The sequence below is a fragment of the Mobula hypostoma genome, chromosome 13 (genome assembly GCF_963921235.1).
Source record: "Mobula hypostoma chromosome 13, sMobHyp1.1, whole genome shotgun sequence".
In the NCBI taxonomy this organism is placed as follows: Eukaryota; Metazoa; Chordata; class Chondrichthyes; order Myliobatiformes; family Myliobatidae; genus Mobula; species Mobula hypostoma.
This window is the reverse complement of record NC_086109.1, coordinates 68,013,321-68,038,740: the sequence shown is the minus strand read 5'-3', so window position 1 is coordinate 68,038,740 and position 25,420 is coordinate 68,013,321. Positions and strand designations below refer to the sequence as shown.

Sequence of the window (25,420 nt, the reverse complement as noted above, 5' to 3'; positions counted from 1 at the left end):
ACGGGGTGTTCAGGATGCAAGAACACGTGGTGGCTGTAGTTAGTGACTGGGTGTTCAGGATACAAGAACACGTGGTGGCTGTAGTTCGTGACGGGGTGTTCAGGATGCAAGAACACGTGGTGGCTGTAGTTAGTGACTGGGTGTTCAGGATACAAGAACACGTGGTGGCTGTAGTTAGTGACTGGGTGTTCAGGATACAAGAACACGTGGTGGCTGTAGTTCGTGACTGGGTGTTCAGGATACAAGAACACGTGGTGGCTGTAGTTAGTGACTGGGTGTTCAGGATACAAGAACACGTGGTGGCTGTAGTTAGTGACGGGGTGTTCAGGATACAAGAACACGTGGTGGCTGTAGTTAGTGACTGGGTGTTCAGGATACAAGAACACGTGGTGGCTGTAGTTCGTGACTGGGTGTTCAGGATACAAGAACACGTGGTGGCTGTAGTTAGTGACTGGGTGTTCAGGATACAAGAACACGTGGTGGCTGTAGTTAGTGACTGGGTGTTCAGGATACAAGAACACGTGGTGGCTGTAGTTAGTGACGGGGTGTTCAGGATACAAGAACACGTGGTGGCTGTAGTTAGTGACTGGGTGTTCAGGATACAAGAACACGTGGTGGCTGTAGTTCTTGACTGGGTGTTCAGGTGGCAAGAACACGTGGTGGTTGTAGTTAGTGACTGAGTGCTCAGGTGGCAAGAACACGTAGTGGCTGTAGTTAGTGACTGGTTGTTCAGGTGGCAAGAAAACGTTGTGGCTGTAGTTCGTGACTGGGTGTTCAGGATGCAAGAACACGTGGTGGCTGTAGTTCGTGACTGGGTGTTCAGGATGCAAGAACACGTGGTGGCTGTAGTTAGTGACTGGGTGTTCAGGATACAAGAACACGTGGTGGCTGTAGTTAGTGACGGGGTGTTCAGGATACAAGGACACGTGGTGGCTGTAGTTCGTGATGGGGTGTTCAGGATACAAGAACACGTGGTGGCTGTAGTTAGTGACTGGGTGTTCAGGATACAAGAACACGTGGTGGCTGTAGTTCGTGACGGGGTGTTCAGGATGCAAGAACACGTGGTGGCTGTAGTTCGTGACTGGGTGTTCAGGATACAAGAACACGTGGTGGGTGTAGTTAGTGACTGGGTGTTCAGGATACAAGAACACGTGGTGGCTGTAGTTAGTGACTGGGTGTTCAGGATACAAGAACACGTGGTGGCTGTAGTTAGTGACTGGGTGTTCAGGATACAAGAACACGTGGTGGCTGTAGTTCGTGACTGGGTGTTCAGGATACAAGAACACGTGGTGGCTGTAGTTCGTGACGGGGTGTTCAGGATACAAGAACACGTGGTGGCTGTAGTTAGTGACTGGGTGTTCAGGATACAAGAACACGTGGTGGCTGTAGTTCGTGACTGGGTGTTCAGGATACAAGAACACGTGGTGGCTGTAGTTAGTGACTGGGTGTTCAGGATGCAATAACACGTGGTGGCTGTAGTTAGTGACTGGGTATTCTGGATACAAGAACACGTGGTGGCTGTAGTTCGTGACTGGGTGTTCAGGATACAAGAACACGTGGTGGCTGTAGTTAGTGACGGGGTGTTCAGGATACAAGAACACGTGGTGGCTGTAGTTAGTGACGGGGTGTTCAGGATGCAAGAACACGTGGTGGCTGTAGTTAGTGACTGGGTGTACTGGTTGCTCAATCTCTCCTGTCACAGCTGCCACTTCTTTTCTGTGGCAGAGCAGAAATCGCTCTCATGTCGTGCAGCCCCCTCTTGAACAGATTTCCTCGAGGTATATCTATTGAGTGTAAAGTCTTCACAGGTTTTAGATGTGATGTTGAATTTCTTCTGGCTGTTTTTGATATTATCTTTGAAGCACTTCCCTTGCCTACCAGGGGCCTGCTGGCCTTCCTTCAAATGGGAGTAAAGGATCTATCTCAAGAGCCTTTACCCACACCTGAATTACGTTGCCATGCCAATGATTCCTTGGTACAGTTGTAACTAACAATTAACAATTAATACATTCATTCGTCCAGGTGTTGTCTTGAACCAATAAAAACAATCTCAACCCCATGAATACAACCTTCTATGCTTGTACGCGTTGAATGAGTAACCACTGCTATCCTATTTACTCACTGTCCCTTATATATTAGATTTTCTCGTGCAGTTAATTCCTCAAAGAGTGAACAGAGCTTAGACCATCCTCACTAAAATGTTTGCACACAGTTATTATTAAGCTATTCTTAACACAAACAAGAGAAAATTTGATGATGCTCGAAATCTAAGCATATTCTTAATGTGTTATGTCTAACCAGAGCTGCATTATGGTGATTAGTTGCTTCCAGCTGAGATGTAACATCGCAGGTATTAACCACAGGTAGGTATGTCCTGCTCAGTGCACCTGTTAGTAGCATTGTGTTTTATATTTTATTTACTCAGCATTCGGGACGTGTCATTGCTGGTAAGGGCAGCGTTTATTGCCCATCCCTGATTACTTTTGAACTGAATGATTTTCTCGGACATTTTAGATTCCATATTAGGTCTGGAGTCACTCATTGACTAAACTGGTAATGATGGCAGAATCTCTATCTGGAAGAACATGGATGAGTCAGATAGGTTTTTACACCTGTGACCATTCCTAAGTCATTCCGATTTCCCCTATTTGAAGAAACTAGCCTTAGCTTTAGCTGCCATGATGGGATTTGAACTCAGGTCTCCAGATTATAAAACAGCCCTGACTCAGATTCAGATGAGTTAATTGTCATATACCCCAGGGTACAATGAAATTTCTTGCTCTCTAATGTAAAATACACAGACCATTTATAGATGGACCATAAATCGTGGATTGCCAGCAACACTTAAATCTTGATAATTAAGTGGTATTAATAAATCCGGTAAGATGGCAGTAGGTTTATGCCATTAGCAAGTTGCTTCTTGGTGGAGAAACTGAAGGAGTTGGACTTGGAGCGAACTATGATACTGTCTTGCAACAGAGAGGTGTCATTGCGTGAAGATGTGCAGTCTAACAGCGAGCAATAATCTTAAGCGCTTTTCTTGTGATTGCAAGACCCTGATAGACATTGGTGTTCTGCAATGCTGCAAGTCCAATTTATTGGTGAATGGAAAGAGCGGATGGCGGGGAAGCTGCATGGCCTTAGTCATAGTAAGAGCTGGGCCCCAAGCCACAGTGCCACATGTTTGCAGCCGTCCAGGGGAATGCATCAGAGTTGGGCACTCCACCAAAGTGCTGGAGGAAGTGTGGCGTGGCAATCCTGCTGGAGCCAGTGCTGCCCCCCAGTGTTTGACTGCAGACTGCTGCAACATTCATATACTCAGGGATTGGACTATATTTTTTGTGTGACTGTTTTACTGCTATCTTATAAATGCTTGCTATTTTATCTGTGCTATCTATGATTGCTGGTAGAGCAATTTGCACCTTGGCCCTGGAGTAATGCTGTTTCATTTGGCTGTATTCATGGGAATTCATCTATGGTCAAACAACAATTAAATTTGAACTTGAACTGACATACAACAATAAATATAAGATAAAGATTAATTTTATTTGTCATATGTATATCAAAATGTACAGTGAAATGCATCATTTGACTCAAATCAAATCAGTGAGGATTGGACAGCACACAAGTGTCGTCGCACTTTCGACGCCAACATAGCATGCCCACAACTCACTAACCCTCACTGTACCTCTTTGGAATGTAGGAAGAAATCAGCAAACCCAGAGGAAACTCAGACAGCCACAGGGAGAACATTCATACTCCTTGCAGTCAGCGGTGAGAATTGAACCCCAATCGTGATCATTGGTTCTTGTAAAGTGATGTGTTAACTACTGCGCTACCGGCCACCCAATGACAAGCACAGAACAGGAGAACGGTGCAAAGGTGGCAATGCAGACCTGAAGTAGTGCAAAAAGAAATACTAAGCCGTCTGTAACAGAATAACAGAGAGAGGTAAAATTAATAGTGTGAGCTGGGTTAATTAATAGGTAGTAACTTAACTATTGTACCACTAACATGCTCCATATCAGGGCTGAGTTCTAATGAAGGGTCTTGACCCAAAACATGGACTGCTTATTCAATAAGTTTCAATAGGTACATTTAATGTAAGAGAAATGTATACAATATACATCCTGAAATTCTTTTTCATCACAAACATGCACATAAAACGGAGGCATGCCCCAAAGAATGAATGACAGTAAAAAGCTAGAACCCCAAAGCCCCCCTCAGCTCCCACACACAAGCAGCAGCAAGGTAACAACTCACCCCCACCAGCAAAAATAGCATCAATGCCCTCCACCGAGCACTCAAGCGTGCAGCAAGCATCAATAAAGACACAGTCTTGCATCACCCGGTAATTCGACATGCCACAGGTGCCATCTCTCCCTAATAAGGTTCGTTCTCTCCCCATTTCACAGTGAGAGGGGAGACATAACAAACAGCTCACTGATTTATGATGTTAAAAGTCTGTTACATCACTTTTTCTGAGCTCCGTGCCCAGTAAGTCGGACCCAGAAAGGCTCAGTTCTCTGGACCCACAGCCCGCTGCTCCCGATGTTCCGTGTTCTCTCGCGACACCTCAGTCAGTGGCACCGGCCTAGAATCAGCACGTCTCCAGAGCCATGAAAATCCAGCACCCTGGAGCCACGCTAGTCTTCCAGGCCGTGTCCTTAGGATATCAAAAAGCAGCCGGTTGTTAGGCCCTGAGAGCGGATCCCACTCCCGTAATGAACCAAAGTCAGAGTGAAACTCCAGGACAAGGTCTTCAAAAGAACCGTGAAAAGGAAAAAAGAGATATCAAAGATAGAAATAGAGCTGTTTCTGAAGATGCAAGCAAAGAAGTCATTGTTTAGCGCCATTTTGACTTTGCTCCGACCCTCCAAGTCCATAGATTCCGTCCCATAGATGCAGCATGACTCTGAACTGTGTTTTACAGGAGCACCATTGAGGGCATCCTGACATGTTCCATCTCCATCTGGTGTGGGAGCAGATGAGCATCAAATCTGAAGCCCCTACAAAGGACTGGAACAGCTGATAGGATCATAGGGGCCTCCCTACCATACATCAGGGACAGTTAGGACCGCCGCATATACAGGGCCCTTAGTATTATCAAGGATCCCACCCATCCATCCAGCATCCTCTTTGACTTTCTACAGGAGACTCCGATGCAAAAAACAAGAACAGCTAGGACGCTCCTCCCTCAGGCCATTAGGCTTCTGAACTCCCTGCCGCATCGTATTCGAAGTCTCACTGGTTAATCTGTTCCGCACCTTACAATATTTAATTTGTGCACTTTAGTTTGTTATTTACGTGTGATTCATCTGTAGATTTTATTCTTACCTTCGTAAGTTATTGCGTGTTGAGTGAACTACTGTGCACTCTGGTTCAGAGAAACTTTGCACCTTTTTCTTTACACCCTGGTTCAGAGAAACTTTGCCTCATTTCTATATACATTGTATGATTATATACATTATGTGCATGTATATAGTTAAATTACAATCAACTTGTCTTGACTTGACCTGCTGAGTTCCTCCAGTACTTTGTGTTTGTTGCTCCATTTTTCTTTATGGTTTACCACGAATTGTTTTGTACATGAACACTTTGTCTAAAGGCACCAATATCTTTTATTTAGCAGCTTTTTGAACAGTTATATCTAGGGTCGATGAATTGTTTCAACTCACAGTACATCAGTTCGCCCCACAATGATAGGTCAAACATGTCATAGCAAACACAATGGCAAAGCATTGCAGCTATTATCAGATTGAAGACAGCCAGCAGCATTAATTACCCCAGCAGCGATTCCATTGGTTCCACTGTTTGATAATAGTCTAGAAACATGCCAAAATAAACTCCAAATAGAGGCAGAAATAGATAGCGAGATATTGTGATTTCCTGTTGAGTTCCCAGCTGTTCTGGACAATTCCGGTCCACAAAAAGAAAAGCCTGTGTGTTTTTAAATCAAGCCTCTGATCAACAGAAGAAAGAACTTGCATTTCTGTAATGCCATTTGTGACCCCACCAGTGAGGCACTTCTGTGGAGCAACTTGTTCTGCAGACACAAGCTCCATCTTTCTCCCTGGCGTCATTCCAATGAATCTCAATATCTTTCCTATCATTTAGGCTGTCTAGTCCTATCTTTGTAACACATCCAGAACAGTAGATTCCAACTCTGCTCTATTGGCAAAAGTATTACATGATACTTTTTTATTAATTTAATTTTCATGATCTGGGTGTTACTGGCAAGGCCACCATTTACTGCTCAACGACAATCCCGGTGCCGAAGAAGAGCAAGGTGGCATGCCTGAATGACTATCGACCTGTGGCTCTGACATCAATTGCTATGAAGTGCTTCGAGAGATTGGTTATGGCACACATCAACCACAGCCTACTGGTCAACAACGACGCTTTGCAATTCGCCTACGGGAGCAACAGATCAACGGCAGATGCCATCTCTCTGGCCCTACATTCCTCCTCAGAACACCTGGAGAATAAGGATGCATACGTAAGGCTCCTTTTCATTGACTACAGCTCTGCCTTTAATACCATCATTCCAAATAAACTGATTCCTAAGCTCCGGAACCTGGGCCTTAGCACTCAGATCTGCAGCTGGATCTTCAACTTCCTCACAGACAGGACCCAGGCTGTAAAAACAGGGGACAAGCTCTCCTCTACAATCACTCTGAGCACCGGTGCCCCACAAGGCTGTGTACTCAGCCCCCTGCTGTACTCACTGTACACCCATGATTGTGTAGCCAAGTTTCCATCAAACTCAATATATAAGTTTGCTGATGACACAACAATTGTAGGCCGTATCTTGGGTAATGATGAGTTTGAGTACAGAGAGGAAATTAAGATCCTGGTGGCATGGTATGAAGACAATAACCTATCCCTCAACGTCAGCAAGACGAAGGAATTAGTTGTTGACTTCAGAAGGAGTAGCGGACCGCACGACCCAATTTACATCGGTGGTGCGCAAGTGGAACAGGTCAAAAGCTTTGCGTTCCTCGGGGTCAATACCAAGCAGAGTTCACTGCCAAGAAGGCCCACCAGCACCTTTACTTCCTGAGAAAACTGAAGAAATTTGGCCTGTCCCCTAAAACCCTCACTAATTTTTATAGAGGCACCGTAGAAAGCATTATTCTAGGGTGCATCACAACCTGGTATGGAAGCTGTCCTGTCCAAGACCGAAAGAAGCTGCAGAAGATCGTGAACATGGCACAGCACATCACACAAACCAATCTTCCGTCCGTGGACTCACTTTACACCGCACGCTGTCGGAGCAGTGCTGCCGGGATAATCAAGGACACGACCCACCCAGCCAACACACCTTTCATCCCTCTTCCCTCCGGGAGAAGGCTCAGGAGCTTGAAGACTCGTACGGCCAGATTTGGGAACAGATTCTTTCCAACTGTGATAAGACTGCTGAACGGATCCTGACCCGGATCTGGGCCGTACCCTCCAAATATCCGGACCTGCCTCTCGGTTTTTTTTTGCACTACCTTACTTCCCATTTTTCTATTTTCTATTTATGATTTATAATTTAAATTTTTAATATTTACTAATTTTAACTATTTTTAATATTTTTAATGTTTAACATTTGTAATCCAGGGAGTGGGAAGCGCAGAATCAAATATCGTTGTGATGATTGTATGTTCTAGTACCAATTGCTTGGCGACAATAAAGTATAAAGTATAAAGTATCCCTAAATGTCCTTGAACATATGGAAGCACTGTAGCATAGCAGTTGGTATAATGCTATTACAGTATCAGAGGCAGTACCGCTTTCTGTAAGGAGTTTGTACATTCTCCCTATGACTGTGCAGATTTCCTTCCACATTCCAAAGACATATGGTTTAGTAGGTTAATTTGCCACATGGGTTTATTTGGATGGTGCGGGTTCATTTGGCCAGAAGGGCCTTTTACCATACTATAGCTCTGAATCAATAAAATAAATAAATGCATTGATGGTGATATACCTTCTTGAATCACTGCCATCCTTCTGGTAGATGCGCTTCCAACAGATTGGGGAAGAAGTTCCAGGATTTGCACCCACAGCTGTGAAGGACTGGTGACATAAACTCAGTGGCTTCCTTATAATATATAGGGGGTACTTAGTAAAGTGGCCATTGAGTGGATCCTCATGGTCTTCTGCTGCTGTAGCCCATCCACTTCAAGGTTTGATGTTCTGTGCATTCAGAAATGATCTTGTGTACACTGCTTTTGTAATGCATGGTTATCTGAGTTACTGTCACCTTCCTGTCAGCATGAACCAGTCTGGCCATTCTCTTCTGAACTCTCTCATTAACAAGACCTCTCTCATTTTCACCCACAGAACTGCCACTCACTAGATTTTTTTTTAAAAATTTTCAATGTCCTCTGTAAACTTTTGAGACTTGCGCTTGAAAATCCTAGGAAATCATCAGTTTCTGAGATACTCAAACCACCTTGTCTGGTACCCTGCAATATCTCCACAGTCAAAGTCACTTAGATCACATATCTTCCCCTTTTTGGTGTTTGGCCTGAACAACAACTGAACCCCTCGACCATGTTTGCATGCTTTCATGCAAGGTGCTGCTGCCACATGATTGGCTGATTGGATATTTACATAAATGAACAGGTGTACAGGTGTATCTGATAAGGTGGCCACTGAGTGTCGTTTGGGATGATGTGCTTTTTGAGGGGGAACATGTAGGTGCTTGTGTTTCCAGGCACCCATTTCCCTTGTACTTTATGGTGAAGGTCACTGGTTTGGGAAGTTTTGTTGGGATGGAGTTAATTCTGCCAATAATACACATTACAGCCATTGGTGGTGGAGGAAATGAGCATTTAGGGTGGTAAATGGTCTGGCAACCAAATGGGCAGCTTTGGCCTGGGTGGTGTTGAGCATCTTGAGAGTGATTGGAAGGGCTCTCAACCACATAAGTGGAAGGTGTTCCATCATACTCCCGACTTATCCCTTTTAACTGGTGAAAGACTTGGAATATCAAGAAGTGAGTAACCTTCCACAGGTAACTTTGACCTGCTCCTGTAGCCATGACATTTTATGTTTGGTCCAGTTGGGTTTCTGTCAGCGATAAGTTTTCACAATATTATGGTGGGGCATCCAACAAGAGTAATCCCATTGGATCTCAAGAACAGCTAGTTAGATTCTCTCAAGTTGGAGAAGGCATTTCTATGATGCAATGAATAGTTTGCTTGACTGTTGTCTAAGCTTCTCTGCATGCAACTATGCAGTGCTTTGTTGAGTAGGGTGATTCAAATGGAATTAAACATCAGTGAACATCCCTCTTTCTGTTCATAAGATGGAAAGATGGTCATTGCTGAAGCTGCTGAAGGTGCTTCTGACCGGCCTTCCTGGTCTACACTTCACAAATTCAACATTATCCAACACCAATGTGACCTAATTCACAGCCACCCTTCTTCAACATTACTCCATTGGTTAGATCACCATGCTAGGGCATCAGAGAGAACTCTGGCTTTATTCATATCTGAGAAACCACACAGGTCTAGTGACCCATCTTCAGTAGTGCACTGAAAAGTCGGCCAAGGTTTTGGTCCCTTGTGATGTTAGAAACTTGAAATCTATTCTAGGTGATGAAACTCCTTTCATCTGTTTAAGTTGCAGTTTAGTCTTGATTTTCGTGCTGCAAAACTTGAATTAATAACTGATATAGAAATATAGTAAGTAAATGCTTAGGAAATGGATTGCCAAATCATTTTTATCAAATAATTTATATCACCATGTGAATAACCAGATAAAATAACACATACAGAAAACAAGTTCAAATGGGGCCATTAAGCTTAACTCAGAGGGTTGTTGACTTCTACTAACTTTACATGATAGAGTTCCATTAAAGACATTCTAGATAGGACCAGTGTTGATAATATGATGTTAAGGAGCCATATTGCATGACACCACAATTCACTGTGCAACGTAATTCAATTTCAATCATACATGAAACATACAAAGAAATTGGGAGTCATGGTAAGTTGAGCAACGCTGGTGATTTTCCTTCTGGACCTTCCACCACGTATGAGCTTGCTAATGCACAGAGGAAGATAAGTGTATACAGTGGTAACAAACACTAAATGCCGGAGGAACTCAGCAGGACATCTGTAGATGCTGCCTGGCCTGCTGAGTTCCTCCAGCATTTTGTGGGTCTTGCTTGGATTTTCAGCATCTACAGATTATTTGTATACGGTGGTTTTCAACAGTATGCATTTCAGGCCTGGATGGCATTTTATGGATCTTCACCCATGCCCATGAATGGTTTGCACTGCCTTTGTGGGATTCATCTCAGTGTTACTTAAAAGGGAACTAGCTAGGCAGGTCCTAGCCGGTAGACTTGACTCTGGGAAAATGTGACAAGTAGGTCCTCCTTAAGGAATATATAGAAACATAGAAAATAGGTGCAGGAGTAGGCCATTCGGCCCTTCAAGCCTGCACCGCCATTTATTATGATCATGGCTGATCATCCAACTCAGAACCCCACCCCAGCCTTCCCTCCATACCCCCTGACCCCCATAGCCACAAGGGCCATATCTAACTCCCTCTTAAATATAGCCAATGAACTGGCCTCAACTGTTTCCTGTGGCAGAGAATTCCACAGATTCACCACTCTCTGTGTGAAGAAGTTTTTCCTAATCTCGGTCCTAAAAGGCTTCCCCTTTATCCTCAAACTGTGACCCCTTGTTCTGGACTTCCCCAACATCGGGAACAATCTTCCTGCATCTAGCCTGTCCAATCCCTTTAGGATTTTATACGTTTCAATCAGATCTCCCCTCAATCTTCTAAATTCCAACGAGTACAAGCCCAGTTCATCCAGTCTTTCTACATATGAAAGTCCTGCCATCCCAGGAATCAATCTGGTGAACCTTCTTTGTACTCCCTCTATGGCAAGGATGTCTTTCCTCAGATTAGGGGACCAAAACTGCACACAATACTCCAGGTGTGGTCTCACCAAGGCCTTGTACAACTGCAGTAGTACCTCCCTGCTCCTGTACTCGAATCCTCTCGCTATAAATGCCAGCATACCATTCGCCTTTTTCACCGCCTGCTGTACCTGCATGCCCACTTTCAATGACTGGTGTATAATGACACCCAGGTCTCGTTGCACCTCCCCTTTTCCTAATCGGCCACCATTCAGATAATAATCTGTTTTCCTATTTTTGCCACCAAAGTGGATAACTTCACATTTATCCACATTAAATTGCAACTGCCATGAATTTGCCCACTCACCCAACCTATCCAAATCACCCTGCATCCTCTTAGCATCCTCCTCACAGCTAACACTGCCACCCAGCTTCGTGTCATCCGCAAACTTGGAGATGCTGCATTTAATTCCCTCATCTAAGTCGTTAATACATATTGTAAACAACTGGGGTCCCAGCACTGAGCCTTGCGGTACCCCACTAGTCACCGCCTGCCATTCTGAAAAGGTCCCGTTTATTCCCACTCTTTGCTTCCTGTCTGCTAACCAATTCTCCATCCACATCAATACCTTACCCCCAATACCGTGTGCTTTAAGTTTGCACACTAATCTCCTGTGTGGGACCTTGTCAAAAGCCTTTTGAAAATCCAAATATACCACATCCACTGGTTCTCCCCTATCCACTCTACTAGTTACATCCTCAAAAAATTCTATGAGATTCGTCAGACATGATTTTCCTTTCACAAATCCATGCTGACTTTGTCCGATGATTCCACCGCTTTCCAAATGTGCTGTTATCACATCTTTGATAACTGACTCCAGCCGTTTCCCCACCACCGACGTTAGGCTAACCGGTCTATAATTCCCCGGTTTCTCTCTCCCTCCTTTTTTAAAAAGTGGGGTTACATTAGCCACCCTCCAATCCTCAGGAACTAGTCCAGAATCTAACGCGTTTTGAAAAATTATCACTAATGCATCCACTATTTCTTGGGCTACTTCCTTAAGCACTCTAGGATGCAGACCATCCGGCCCTGGGGATTTATCTGCCTTCAATCCCTTCAATTTACTTAACACCACTTCCCTACTAACATGTATTTCGCTCAGTTCCTCCATCTCACTGGACCCTCTGTCCCCTACTATTTCTGGAAGATTATTTATGTCCTCCTTAGTGAAGACAGAACCAAAGTAATTATTCAATTGGTCTGCCATGTCCTTGCTCCCCATAATCAATTCACCTGTTTCTGTCTGTAGGGGACCTACATTTGTCTTTACCAGTCTTTTCCTTTTTACATACCTATAAAAGCTTTTACAGTCAGTTTTTATGTTCCATGCCAGTTTTCTCTCATAATCTTTTTTCCCCTTCCTAATTAAGCCCTTTGTCCTCCTCTGCTGAACTCTGAATTTCTCCCAGTCCTCAGGTGAGCCACTTTCTCTGGCTAATTTGTATGCTTCTTCTTTGGAATTGATATTATCCCTAATTTCCCTTGTCAGCCACGGGTGCACTACCTTCCTTGATTTATTCTTTTGCCAAACTGGGATGAACAATTGTTGTAGTTCATCCATGCAACCTTTAAATGCTTGCCATTGCATATCCACCATCAATCCTTTAAGTGTCATTTGCCAGTCTATCTTAGATAATTCACGTCTCATACCTTCAAAGTTACCCTCTTTAAGTTCAGAACCTTTGTTTCTGAATTAACTATGTCACTCTCCATGTTAATGAAGAATTCCACCATATTATGGTCACTCTTACCCAAGGGGCCTCTCATGACAAGATTGCTAATTAACCCTTCCTCATTGCTCAAAACCCAGTCCAGAATAGCCTGCTGTCTAGTTGGTTCCTCGACATGTTGGTTCAAAAAACCATCCCTCATACATTCCAAGAAATCCTCTTCCTCAGCACCTTTACCAATTTGGTTCACCCAATCTACATGTAGATTGAAGTCACCCATTATAACTGCTGTTCCTTTATTGCACACATTTCTAATTTCCTGTTTAATACCATCTCCGACCTCACTACTACAGTTAGGTGGCCTGTACACAACTCCCACCAGCGTCTTCTGCCCCTTAGTGTTACGCAGCTCTACCCATATCGATTCCACATCTTCCCGGCTTATGTCCTTCCTTTCTATTTCGTTAATCTCTTCTTTAACCAGCAACGCCACCCCACCTCCCCTTCCTTCATGTCTATCCCTCCTGAATATTGAATATCCCTGAACGTTGAGCTCCCATCCTTGGTCACCCTGGAGCCATGTCTCTGTGATCCCAACCATATCATAATCATTAATAACAATCTGCACTTTCAATTCATCCACCTTATTACGAATGCTCCTTGCATTGACACACAAAGCCTTCAGGCACTCTTTTACAACTCTCTTATAATAGATTATTTACTGTATATATTATGAATAAGATGTTTCTTTGAAATAAAAAATACAGCTTTCTTCAACTCCATTTGGTACTCCATAACTCCCAATGAGTTCACAATCGTAGTCTATTCACACCATTGATGAACTGTTTAACCAGTCTCACAACCTACTCTCACCAACACCAATCTACCAAACTGCTGGCCTCACCCATTCACCAACCTCTTGGCTTGATCATTCTCCTTCCCACCACTAACTCAACACCACAGTTCCTTTCCCTTTACCCCACAAGATCATTACCTCCTCCACATTAGCAACAGCCTCAGGCCTCTCTCACCTTTGCGCAATACAAGCACCTCAAACCTTGCTTCCTGGTCTTCTGCCTTTCCAGGTTCTACAATGGCAAAGCATGTAAAGGACAGGCCTTTTGTGTGTAAAGTCCATTCAGTAACGTACAGTTGCTCAGGCATTAAGTGTTAATTATTGGCCCTGAAAAATCTTTCCCCAGGTGCGTTTTGTCCCAAAGAATGTTTCCAGTATTTTCTGATTTTATCTTTTGACCTTCTATGCAGAGAAGAACATATGAAATAGAAGCACAATTTGGCCATTCACCAACCAACCCCGCCATTTCTATTATTGAGGCTGATCTTTTATCTTAGCGCCACTTTCCAGTAATAACTTCATATTTCTTGCTTCTCTTTTTATGTAAAAATATATCAGTTTCTTGTTAAAATACTCAGTGGCTGAGCCTCCAGAGCACCCTGGGGGAGAGTATTTCAAAGCCTCGGTATCATGTGACTGGTGATTTTTTTCTTTTCTATCTCCTGAATGGCTGATGTTGCTCCTGGTTCTGCAGACCTTAGGCAGGGGAAACAATGTCAGTTTATAAGACCATAAGATATAGGAGCAGAAACAAGCTATTTGGCCCATCGGGTCTCCTCCACCATTCAATCATGGGGTGATCCAATTCTTCCAGTCATCCCCACTCCCCTGCCTTCTCCCCATACCCTTTGATGCCTTGGCTAATCAAGAACCTATCTATCTCTGCCTTAATTGCACCCAATGACTTGGCCTCCACAGCCACTCATGGAAACAAATTCCACAGATTTACCACCCTCTGACTAAAGTAATTTCTCTGCATCTCTGTTCTAAGTGGATGTCCTTCAATCCTGAAGTTGTGCCCTCTTGTCCTAGACTCCCCTACCATGGAAAATAACTTTGCCATATCTAATCTGTTCAGGCCTTTTAACATTTGGGATGTTTCTATGAGATCACTCCTCATTCTCCTGAACTCCAGGGAATACAGCCCAAGATCTGCCAGCTGTTCCTCATATGGTAACCCTTTCATTCCTGGAATCATTCTCATGGATCTTCTCTGAACCCTCTCCAATGTCAGTATATCCTTTCTAAAATAAGGAGCCCAAAACTGCACGCAATACTCCAAGTGTGGTCTCACGAGTGCTTTATAGAGCCTAAACATCACATCCCTGCTCTTATATTCTATGCCTCTAGAAATGAATGCCAACATTGTATTCACCTTCTTCACAAGCGACTCAGTCTGGAGGTTAACCTTTAGGGTATCTTGCACAAGGACTCCCAAGTCCCTTTGCATCTCTGCATTTTGAATTCTCTCCCCATCTAAATAATAGTCTGCCAGTTTATTTCTTCCACCAAAGTGCATGACCATACACTTTCCAACATTGTATTTCATTTGCCTCTTCTTTGCCCATTCCCCTAAACTATCTAAGTCTCTCTGCAGGCTCTCTATTTCCTCAGCACTACCCGCTCCTCCACCTATCTTTGCATCATTGGCAAATTTAGCCACAAATCCATGAATCCCATAGTCCAAATCATTGACATACAATGTAAGAAACAGCGGTCCCAACACCGACCCTGTGGAACTCCACTGGTAACTGACAGCCAGCCAGAACAGGATCCCTTTATTCCCAGTCTGTTTTCTGCTGATCAGCCAATGCTCCACTGATGCTAGTAACTCCCCTGTAATTCCATGCACTCTTATCTTGCTAAGCAGCCTCATGTGTGGCATCTTGTCAAAGGCCTTCTGAAAATCCAAGTACACCACATCTACTCCATCTCCTTTGTCTAATCCAAGTACACCACATCTACTGCATCGCTTTTGTCTAATCCAAGTACACCATATCTACTGCATCGCTTTTGTCTTTATCATCCTTTATCAACCATGTCAAGTCCCATAAGGAATTTGTGTCTTTCAATGAAATCAACTCTCATGATTCTAAATTGTAGACTATATGACCAGTCTACTTCATCTTTCCTTAAAGGAACAGATCTGTATTTCAAGGGACAATCTGGTACACTGTCTAACACAAGTATATCCTTCCTTGAGAAGAGCAACTGGACCTGTTAACAAGATTATGTGGCCCTAAGTAACCGCTCAATAACCAAAATTCAACGTTTATTGGCATATGCACAAGAACATGTATACACAGATGCAATCCAAATCTTATTTTCAGCAGCATCACAGGCACATAGCAAGTAAGTTTTTCACTGCACCTGTGCACACATGTACTTGTGCATGTGACAATCAATGACTTTTGGTACTTTGAGCAGTTTAGACAGGAAACATTCAATTTCCAAACCAGGTAAGTTCGAAAGATCAAATGGGTAATTCTGCAACTTGACTCACATCCTCATTTTATGATATCTCTGAACCCTTTTGCTACATACAAGGCAGAAGCCAGGATGGTGATGGAATCCTCTCCAATTGTCAGGATGAGTAGATAAAAAATAGGAGCAGGAGTGGACTGTTCTTCCCTCTGGGCCTCCCCTCACATTCCTTTTTTTCAATGCTATATTCCCATTCTCTCCCCATATTCTTTGATGCCTTTGTGACTACAAATCAGTCTATCTTCTTTTTGAATATATTCAGCATCTTGGCCTCTACAGTTTCCATGGTGGAGTATTCCTCAGGTTCACCACCCTCTGAGTAAAAAAATTGCTCCTCATCTCAGACCAAATGGTTATTTCCCCGTATGCCATGAATGTGATCCCTTGTTCCGGACCTCCATCCTCTCCAAATCTATCCTGTGAAATCCTGTCAGAGCTGTGTACGTTTGAATGAGATCTCCTCTCATTTTCCTAAATTGTAGTGAACATGAGCCCTGTCAATCCAATCTCTCTTCAGATAGTAGTTCCATTGAACCAGTCCAGCGAACTTTCTTTTCTTCAATAAGAAGACAAACCCGTGCACAGTATTCTTGCCCAAGTCCTGTATAATTCTATCAAGACAATCTTGTTTCTGTAATATTACATAATAGCTGCGTTCAAAATGCTTCACACTTATATTGATAAGGCACTTGGTTTGATTGGTATCCATCCATCACATTAGGTACCCATTGGCACAGCATGGATGTTTCTGGGGTGGTCCACATGAGTGAGTGAGGCTTCCATCATTCAGAGCTGACTATGGATGTTGCATCCTCACTGTCTAGATACACAAGCTTGGGCAGTACAATATGGAGAACAAGCTGTCCCATGTAGCAGGCTTCCCCTCTCCATGCATCTGATGAACCCAAAGGAACAGCCGAGACAGATATAGTTTGGTACCAGCAGCATTGCTAGCGTTGCCAGTCAGTGTTGAAAATGTTGGGCTGTCTGAGGGAATTCGGCTCCGGAATTTTCTCTCAGGATTTACACCCGAAGCCTTCCCCATGAGTGGGTATAGCCACGAGGCAGAAGAGGTTAGAAATCAGACTTTTCCTCATCCTAGATGAGCTGTCAACCGTGGCTGACGAGCCCCCGCCTGCCCGAAGTGACTAGTTTTAAGGTGCCAGAAACTGTTCTGCTGAGCTTAATAGCTAAGCCACACATGACGGCCAGGAGCGGGATTTGGGTGTCAGAAGCTAATTAAGGTGCAGACCATTGGGAGCATTTAATAAGTAGAGAGAGCTTATCCCCATTACAACCCCCCCCCCCCACCCCCGGTTATAACAATCTTAAGGAACCGCATGATTGACTTCAAAATTGTACTTTTATAACATTACCTAAACCTCCAGCACCTAGGTGGACCTGCATGGGAACATCATGACTTGCAGATGGACTGCCACTACCTAATTATCCATAGCATCAGATAAGTCTGTTCCCCTGCTCACTGGGCATGGATGAACTTGGCTGTGACCTACCATTTTGAATAGTCTGTTGACATTCCATTCCACCTCACCTATGGAGATTGGTTAAGCCTGACAAAGTATCAGAGCTCCGCAGATCTACTGAAAATAAAAGGCAGCTTAAGGCACCTCTTCAAAGACCGGAATATTATTCTTGTCCAGTGAATAGAACAATAGCATTGGCTTGTCTCCAGTCTTTTTGGCAGCCTGCTCCTTGTGGATTATTTTCTGCACTTTAGAGAACCTTTCATAACAACAAAACATTGCCGATAAATACTTTATACAAATACCCACACCTCATTCAAAGGCAAAGTACGTAAATAAACACTGTAAAGAGTTAACATTCTGTAGAAGCAAATAGGACACAGATTGTTAACTTACAATGAACTTTTTATATCCTGTGATATTGCTATCATTGATTGTACACACACACACACACACACACACACATATGTTTGTATGTGTGTGCGTGTACAATCAATATATATGTGTGTGTCTATACATATATATACACACACACATACACATGCATGTGCACATAAGCAAAAACACTTGCTGATATTGGGTGATGCAGAATGTCTTTATGTCTTTCTGCATTTTGCATTGAAGGAATATCAGAGTTATAATTTGGATTTTAGCATTTCAAAAAATATGCTGTTTTTTCACAAACTACAACTTCATAATACTCTGAAGAATGTGTCAGCCAGGAAAGAACTCCTGAAGTATGGCTGCTGTTGTAATATTGGAAACTTTAACCAAAATGTTTGGATCAGTTAGTGTACTCTGTGTCAGACGCTTTGAGTTATGTTGAGGTTAAGTACAATGATTTATTTCAGGACATGGTGAATTGCAGTTGTTATCAACATGCCATAACTTTTCACCCAACAGCATCCTGAAGGGCTGGAAGGGCCTGTTCTGTGCTGTATCTCAATAAAATAAAATATAAGTAAGTAAAAAAAAATTATCAGCAATAGATCCACTTGTGGCCCAAGTAATCAGGCCCTCGTTTTGCGCACAATGTCATTACACCAACTTAAATTAAATAGTTTGGGTTACAGCTGGCTCGGTAAGGCATGAGGGGAAAAAGTCCAAGAGAGTGAGGGGCTACAGATCATGAACTGAGAAAGAGGTTTGAGTGGGGATCCCCTTCCAGTGAACATAGTACGATAAAGAAATGTTATGGTCGGAGAATTGGGTGTGGAAGAAGATAGATTTTGGTTTCAAATAATTAATTGGTCGAGAGAAATTCAGATAACCAATGGGATGAAAAAGTTGCTTTGTAGTTATAGACTTTAATAAGATCTGCTGTAGCACTATAATAGACTGAATTTTGAATGTTTGAGAGTTTGAATGTTTTGGAACCATGGGAGTTTGATGGTGGAGATGGGGAGTGTGGCAGGGAGGGGAGGTAGACCTGAAGAAGAACAAGTGAAGAAATATGTCAATAGCTGCCCATCTGAATCTAGTTTGGAGCTTCAGACTGAGAGCTGATTTCTCATAAACCATGCAGGATTAAGCCCTATTCTCTGCAGGAGTGGCCTGTGGAGTCCAGATCAATCCTGGAAGTGGTGTCGAGATGTGTGATGCATGTTGTTAGAAATGACTGTGCAGGTCTAGAATCCTCTTGTGGTTTATGCATTAGGAACATGGAGCATCCGGCAATGAGAGTCACTAACTTCACAGAACATCCTGTGATTCTAGTTGGTTTTTTTGCAATATTTCATGGGAAATGGAGATCGTAACGCACAGAAACAAGGTGTTATGCAAATTTAGTCTCTCGCCATTCACGTCTGAAAGCTCCTGTCAGATCATGCCATAATGCTACAACAGATCTTATCAAAGTCTATGAACAGAAGACAGTTTATCTCTTCCCACCACTTTGGAACTACCTTCAGCCTTGATGTGGCGAAGTATACCTTCCTCATCCAACAGCTAGATTGGACCCCATGTACAATTCTAATTTAATTGATCATGGTAGTGAAAAAGCCTTCCCTCAAGGATCTATCCTTAGAGGATCCTATTTCATATCAACATTCTGTCCTTTAGCATACTATCAAAAAACATTTCACGTTCATATTGACTCCTGCTCAATGTTTCTAATTGTCATTCTAATTGTCCCACAGCAGCTGATCATAAATTACTTCCAGTTGAATATTCAGAAGACCAAAACCATTTTCTACAGTTTCTACCTCTAACTCGCTCCCAAGTCATTGATCTGTCCCTGGCTTTTGTATAAGGCTGAGTCAAAATGGCTATAATCTTAGTGCTTGACGCTGAAATGCCCTTCTTACTCTATATCTTGCTGTTACTAAGACCCTCTATTTCACTTTCTATTAAACTGCACAATTGCACAGATGCTAAGAAACTGTTGTCATTGCCTTTAGTATCTCTGGACTCAGGACATTCCTCAGCAGACTTTCTCTTCATTACTGGGTTGTCCAAAATAGAATAGACACCAGCATGTGAAAGGTGACTGCCCTCCATCCTGGAATAGACAATAGACAATAAGTGCAGGAGTAGGCCATTTGGCCCTTCGAGCCAGCACCACCATTATGGCTGATCATCCACAATCAGTATCCAGTTCTTGATCTTCCTGCAGCTAATGACAGCTACATGGGTTCTAGATTCTGGAGTCCATTTCGTAAAGTTTTTCCACCTCTCTTTCCTTCTTTAGGGTCTTTAAAATGTTATCACAAATCGCTCTCTGTGTCTCAGTGGCCAGTTCTGGTGGATAACTCTATTAGGAATCACCATGTACTGTTTTATACTGGTCAAGGTGTTAGGTAAATATAAGCCACTGCTGACTTCATAGCTTAGCCCCTTGACAGTAGATTTCCAGCTTTCTGCAAAACACATGACCACTGGGTGAAAAACGATTACTATTGTTTCCCTTTCATTTTAGGGCTCCTGATATCCCTCCGGATGCAACAGTGATCTATGAAATCCAGCTGCTTGATGTTAGAAATGCTCCAAACCCAAAACAGCTGTCACCTTCAGACTGCATACGGATCTGTAAGCAGAAACGAGAGCGTGGAAACTACCACTTCCAGAGAGGTGACTACCATGGCGCTGTAAAGTCATACAACCTTGCACTGGACATCCTGAATGTTTCCACAGAACGTAAGGCACAAGCATTAATAATCTTTTGTTACCATATTTTGTATTGTTTTGTTCTCATTCTCCTTTCCCTGTTTAAACTTCCTCTGCTGGCCTTCTGCCCACCACTCTACTGACAGGTGTTACTGGTGACTCAGTCAATAGCACTCTTGAATCAGAGTCAGAAGATCGTGAGTTCAAAGTCCCCTGTAGCAACTTGAGTATAAGATTTAGGCTGATACTCTAGTGTTGTAGTGAAGCTATATTACATGGCTGGAGGTAATTTCATTCAGAAGAGGACTTGACCTACTTTCTGTCTGTTCTTTCACGCTATTTGAAAGAAAAGCACAGAAGTTCCTTATACTTGTCATCTAAGAAATGGGTTATCAGTTCATTATCACGTTGATAGTTGTGGGATAAATTCTGAGAATCATAGAGTCACAGAATGTCATACAGCAAGGAAACAGATTCTTCAACCCATTGAGTCCACACTGAACTTCGACCACCTATTTACCGCACTCCCACTTTATTCTCCCCATGTTCCCATCAACTCTTCAAAAATAGACACAGTAGCATAGTAGTTAGCACAATGCTTTGCAGTACCAGTGACCCAGGAGTTTATACATTCTCCCTATGACCATGTGGATTTCCTCCAAGTGCTCCGGTTTCCTCCCACATTCCAAAGATGTATCTGGTTGATAGGTGAATTGGTCTTTGTAAATTGTCCCGTGATTAGGCTAGGATTAAGTCGGGGGATTGGTAGGTGCTACACCACCTAGCAATAAATAAATAAAATCCCACCACTTGCCTACACTCTAGTGGCAATTTCCAAAGAAGCCAACTACCTAACTACCTGTTTTGTGATGTGGGAGGTCATGGGGAGAACGTAAGACTCCTCACCAACAGCACTGGAAGTCAGGATTGAACTTGGATCACCAAACTTGTGATGTAGCAGCTTTGCCAGGCACATCACTGTGCCAACCTAAGGACTGTACATGTTATTTTCAGGTTATCTCCCATCCAGGATTATGCAGGTCTGAGATAATTCAATGTAATGTTCTGGTTAAGATTTCTACTGCTATGCTATGAGGTATTTCATTTTAGTAGTTTTCTGTAAAAGCAGTGTGTCCTGCTGGTAGAATGTTTTGCTTTTGGATAAAGATAAGGAGCCATGTTATTCAACTTAGGAATGTTGTGTCAGCCAATCAGGATGGTGGGATCGGGAGAAGGTTCTAGAAAGAGCTGGGCAGAGATAAATTTGTCGCCGGCGTGCTGAGGTTTGTGGTCTTTTGGCGGGAGATACGGAGAAGAGAAGATCAGGAATATGCTATTGCAAAGAATGCTTCGCGAGATTAAGGAGTCCAAAATGAGAAGTTCTATCAGTGATTAGTGATGAGAATTCAGTGCCGTGAATAATGGCTATACCCAGCTTTTGGAAGAGATGAGCTTCAACAGTCATATGAACATTTTAAATGCTGGTGGAACGCAGCAGGCCAGGCAGCATCTGTAGGAAGAAGTACAGTCGACGTATCGGGCCGAGACCCTTCGTCAAGACTAACCGTGACTAATCCTATCGATGCTGCCTGGTCTGCTGCATTCCACCAGCATTTTGTGTGTGTTGCTTGAATTTCCAGCATCTGCAGATTTTCTCATGTTTGCATGTGCACATTTTGACTGGTCTAACTGTAATGGGCCCTTTTATTTTCTTTCTTTCTTTTCTTTCTCTTAATAGCTATTAGATGAAGCCGAAATTGATAAATATACTTTATAAATTTATGCTGGTGTATGATTTGTCATTTCCTGGCAGCCGGTAATTCTGCATGGGTAGTATTTACACAGCATTAATCGGAACATCCCAACTTTCCTGTTTGGTTGAAACCCAGATCATACTGACCCTAGAGGTGTATTGTTATAAGAGTGGCCTTCTCACCGCTGAGGCACAGAGCTGTTAGCAGAGTTAGCTACTGAGCCAAGATTGCATATGAGCCCAATGAGAAGATTACGTTAGCTTCTGAGGTCAGGAAGGAATCAGGCACTTTCAAGGCATGTTTAGACATGGACCTGAATCAAACCGGACACATTGATACTGTCAATCTAGAACTTCACAAACTCTAACCCTATGCAACAAGGTCAAGAATAGCAAGATTTAATTTCACAATGAAAAAGCATTATAGGAGAGGCCGTGAGCACGTACCTGCCTGGAACTGTTGGCTTTTTGAGACAGTGGCAGGAAATTTAGGGAGTAAATATAAATACTGGGCTTCCTAGTCACACCCATGTTGTAAGAGTGACTTAAAAATTAGAAAGCATAATTCATACACTGACCTGTTACAGAATAAATGACATGGCCATCACATATTGTATATTCATGCAATCAAATCTCATTCACTGACAAGAAAACATAAGGTTATTGCAGGAATGCAGGTTATTAAAATAAATAGACTGAAATTTAGCCAATCTTCTCTGACAATGCTGTGTTCTTAGGGTGCCAAGTTACAAAGGAAAAATTTTCCAGGTGGGTCTCATGGCTTTTGCCAAAACCCAAAGAGAAACAGGGTGCCCTAATGGAAGAATATTAAGAACGGGTGTAAGCTATTAAATTGCTTGAGCTTGCTCCACTATTCAATTTGTGGATGAACTAAACCTTGGGTAAACTATATCTACTTTTCCTGTCCACCCCTTAATAAGTTTAACTGAAACAAAATCTAACAATATCAGCCCTGCAAGTTCTAATTGCCACATCACCTATGGTCTTCTGCAACAGGGAGTCCAAATTGCTATTGTATTTTGTGTGGGAAAAGAATTTTTCACTTCGTGCTGACTGCTATTTTGAGATCTCTCTCCGTCTGAGAAGAAAACCACAGGTGTAGGACTAATGGAGCTGAGTGTTATACAAAACAAGATTTTACACTTGTTTGTTGCACTCCGGATGTCAATGAAAAATTGGGAGAAATATCCTATGCTACACCAGGCCTTCCAGCACTTCCTATAGCCTTTGATCAAATCAACCTTCGGTCTCCTATTTCAATTATCCTGTCTGCCAGGAGTCTTGCCACAGCTACAGCAGGAGAACAGGATAATCCCCCAATTATGTGCAAACCTTTGAAATGCCTTGAACACACACACATGAAATGCTGGAGGAAATCAGCAAGCTAGGCAGCATCTATGGAGGGGAATAACCAGTCAACACTTTGAGTTGCGAGCCTTCATCTGTACTGGAAAAGGGGTTGTAGGTGTAGAAAGAACCCTAGCCCACTTGGATTCCTAAATTCAGATATTTGAATATTGTAGGAAGGGACCCACATTCAGTTAATGGAAATGAAAGCAATACCATGCATTTACTCTTTAGCATCCAAAGGGTCTGAATGTTAAAGCACATAACCAAATTAATGGATTTAATTGCTCCAAGTTTGTGTACTTTTGCACTTAATTTCATTTTTTAAAAATTCATGTGCAAAGGAAAATTGTGAGATTAGGTTTATTTCCATGAAGCCCATGATATTTCTTCCACTTCCCCAGTGCGTCTGACATGTCAGCTGGGAGGATCTAATATTCACAACATTTAAAGGTCCGCAATGTACCTGACACAGTCATCATTCACATCTTATACCCAATAAAAGCTTCAAATGGAACCTCCTCCCCTTCAATTTTACTTTGCCCTCACTATTGCATATAGTTCACCAAACTCAGCACATCACTGCAGCAATTATTCTTGAGAAGCAACTTTAAAACAGAACATACTGGAAATACTCAGCAAATCATGCAATAGTTGTGGAGAGAGAAGGAGAATTGATGCTTTGGGTCAATTATCCTTCATCAGTTTCACAGCTTTCCAATGCCTGCAATTTTCTTGCCTTTCTGATTCCTAAGAAGCTATTATTCAATAAAATCATAAGATATAGGAGCAGGATTAGGCTATTTGGCCCATTGAGTTTGCTCCGCTATTTCATCATGGCCGATCCATTTTTCCTCTCAGCCCCAATCTCCTGCCTTCTCGCCATATCCCTTCTTGCCTCGACTAAACAAGAATCTATCAACATCTGCCTTAAATATACCCAATGACTTCGCCTCCACAGCCATCTGTGGCAACAAATTCCACAGATTCACTACTTAACAGTATGGACCCCCTGCTAACTGGCCTGGTAATCTCACAATGTCAATTATATTTTCTGATACTCCCATGTATCTATTATCATGTGTAATTAACCTGTGTTGCTTCTACTACAGGGAGCTTACCCATAGTTTAAACTTTAATGGATAAAAACAAATGAAAAACGAGGCCTACAAAAATCTAAAACATTGGAAAGGTTGATTTGAATAGTTGCTTTCATTCTGCACCAATGTCAAATGTTGGTGATGACAGGCTGCTGTTGTGTGGCTCCTGTACGGCCAGCTACAATCAGAAAATAAACACCCAGGATCCACCTGGGGCTTCACTCATATGGGCCACCACAGATCCTGCCAGGTTTCCTATCAGTGTGTGACTTGAAGACTTGCAGCTGCTAGATCCTATCTCAACTCAATTATCAAGAGGAACCAATGATCCTTGACATAATGATTCATGGTCTCCGGACAGCCCGACTACTGGTAGCCCACCTTCTACCTACCTGTAACCTATATCTTTGAATAGAAATAAGAAATAATGTCAAAAGGGAAGAGATTGGAAGAGAGTAATGTAAAACTAACAATCATCATATTCATCTGAGCACAAATTTTATGCCAATGGAACCATCAGCTGATAACTTTGCTTTAGATTGTGCTGCTCATTGCTGAACCACTTCAGCAGGGCAACAGTTTCAGTGATAACTTTATTAGGTACCTCCTGCACCTAATAAAGTGGCCACCAATGTCTTCTGCTGCTGTGGCCTCTCCACTTTATTGTTCAA

General features: G+C 42.7%; 1 protein-coding gene across 1 annotated transcript in view; it reads left to right on the top strand.

Moving 5' to 3' along the window:
• fkbp16 (FKBP prolyl isomerase 16) overlaps window positions 1-25,420 on the top strand; it is a 226,054-nt gene that overhangs the window by 165,726 nt on the left and 34,908 nt on the right. Inside the window, exon 3 of the mRNA XM_063065903.1 lies at window positions 20,341-20,558. Within this exon, the coding sequence (XP_062921973.1) occupies window positions 20,341-20,558 (218 nt within the window). The remainder of the gene's footprint in view (window positions 1-20,340; window positions 20,559-25,420) is intronic.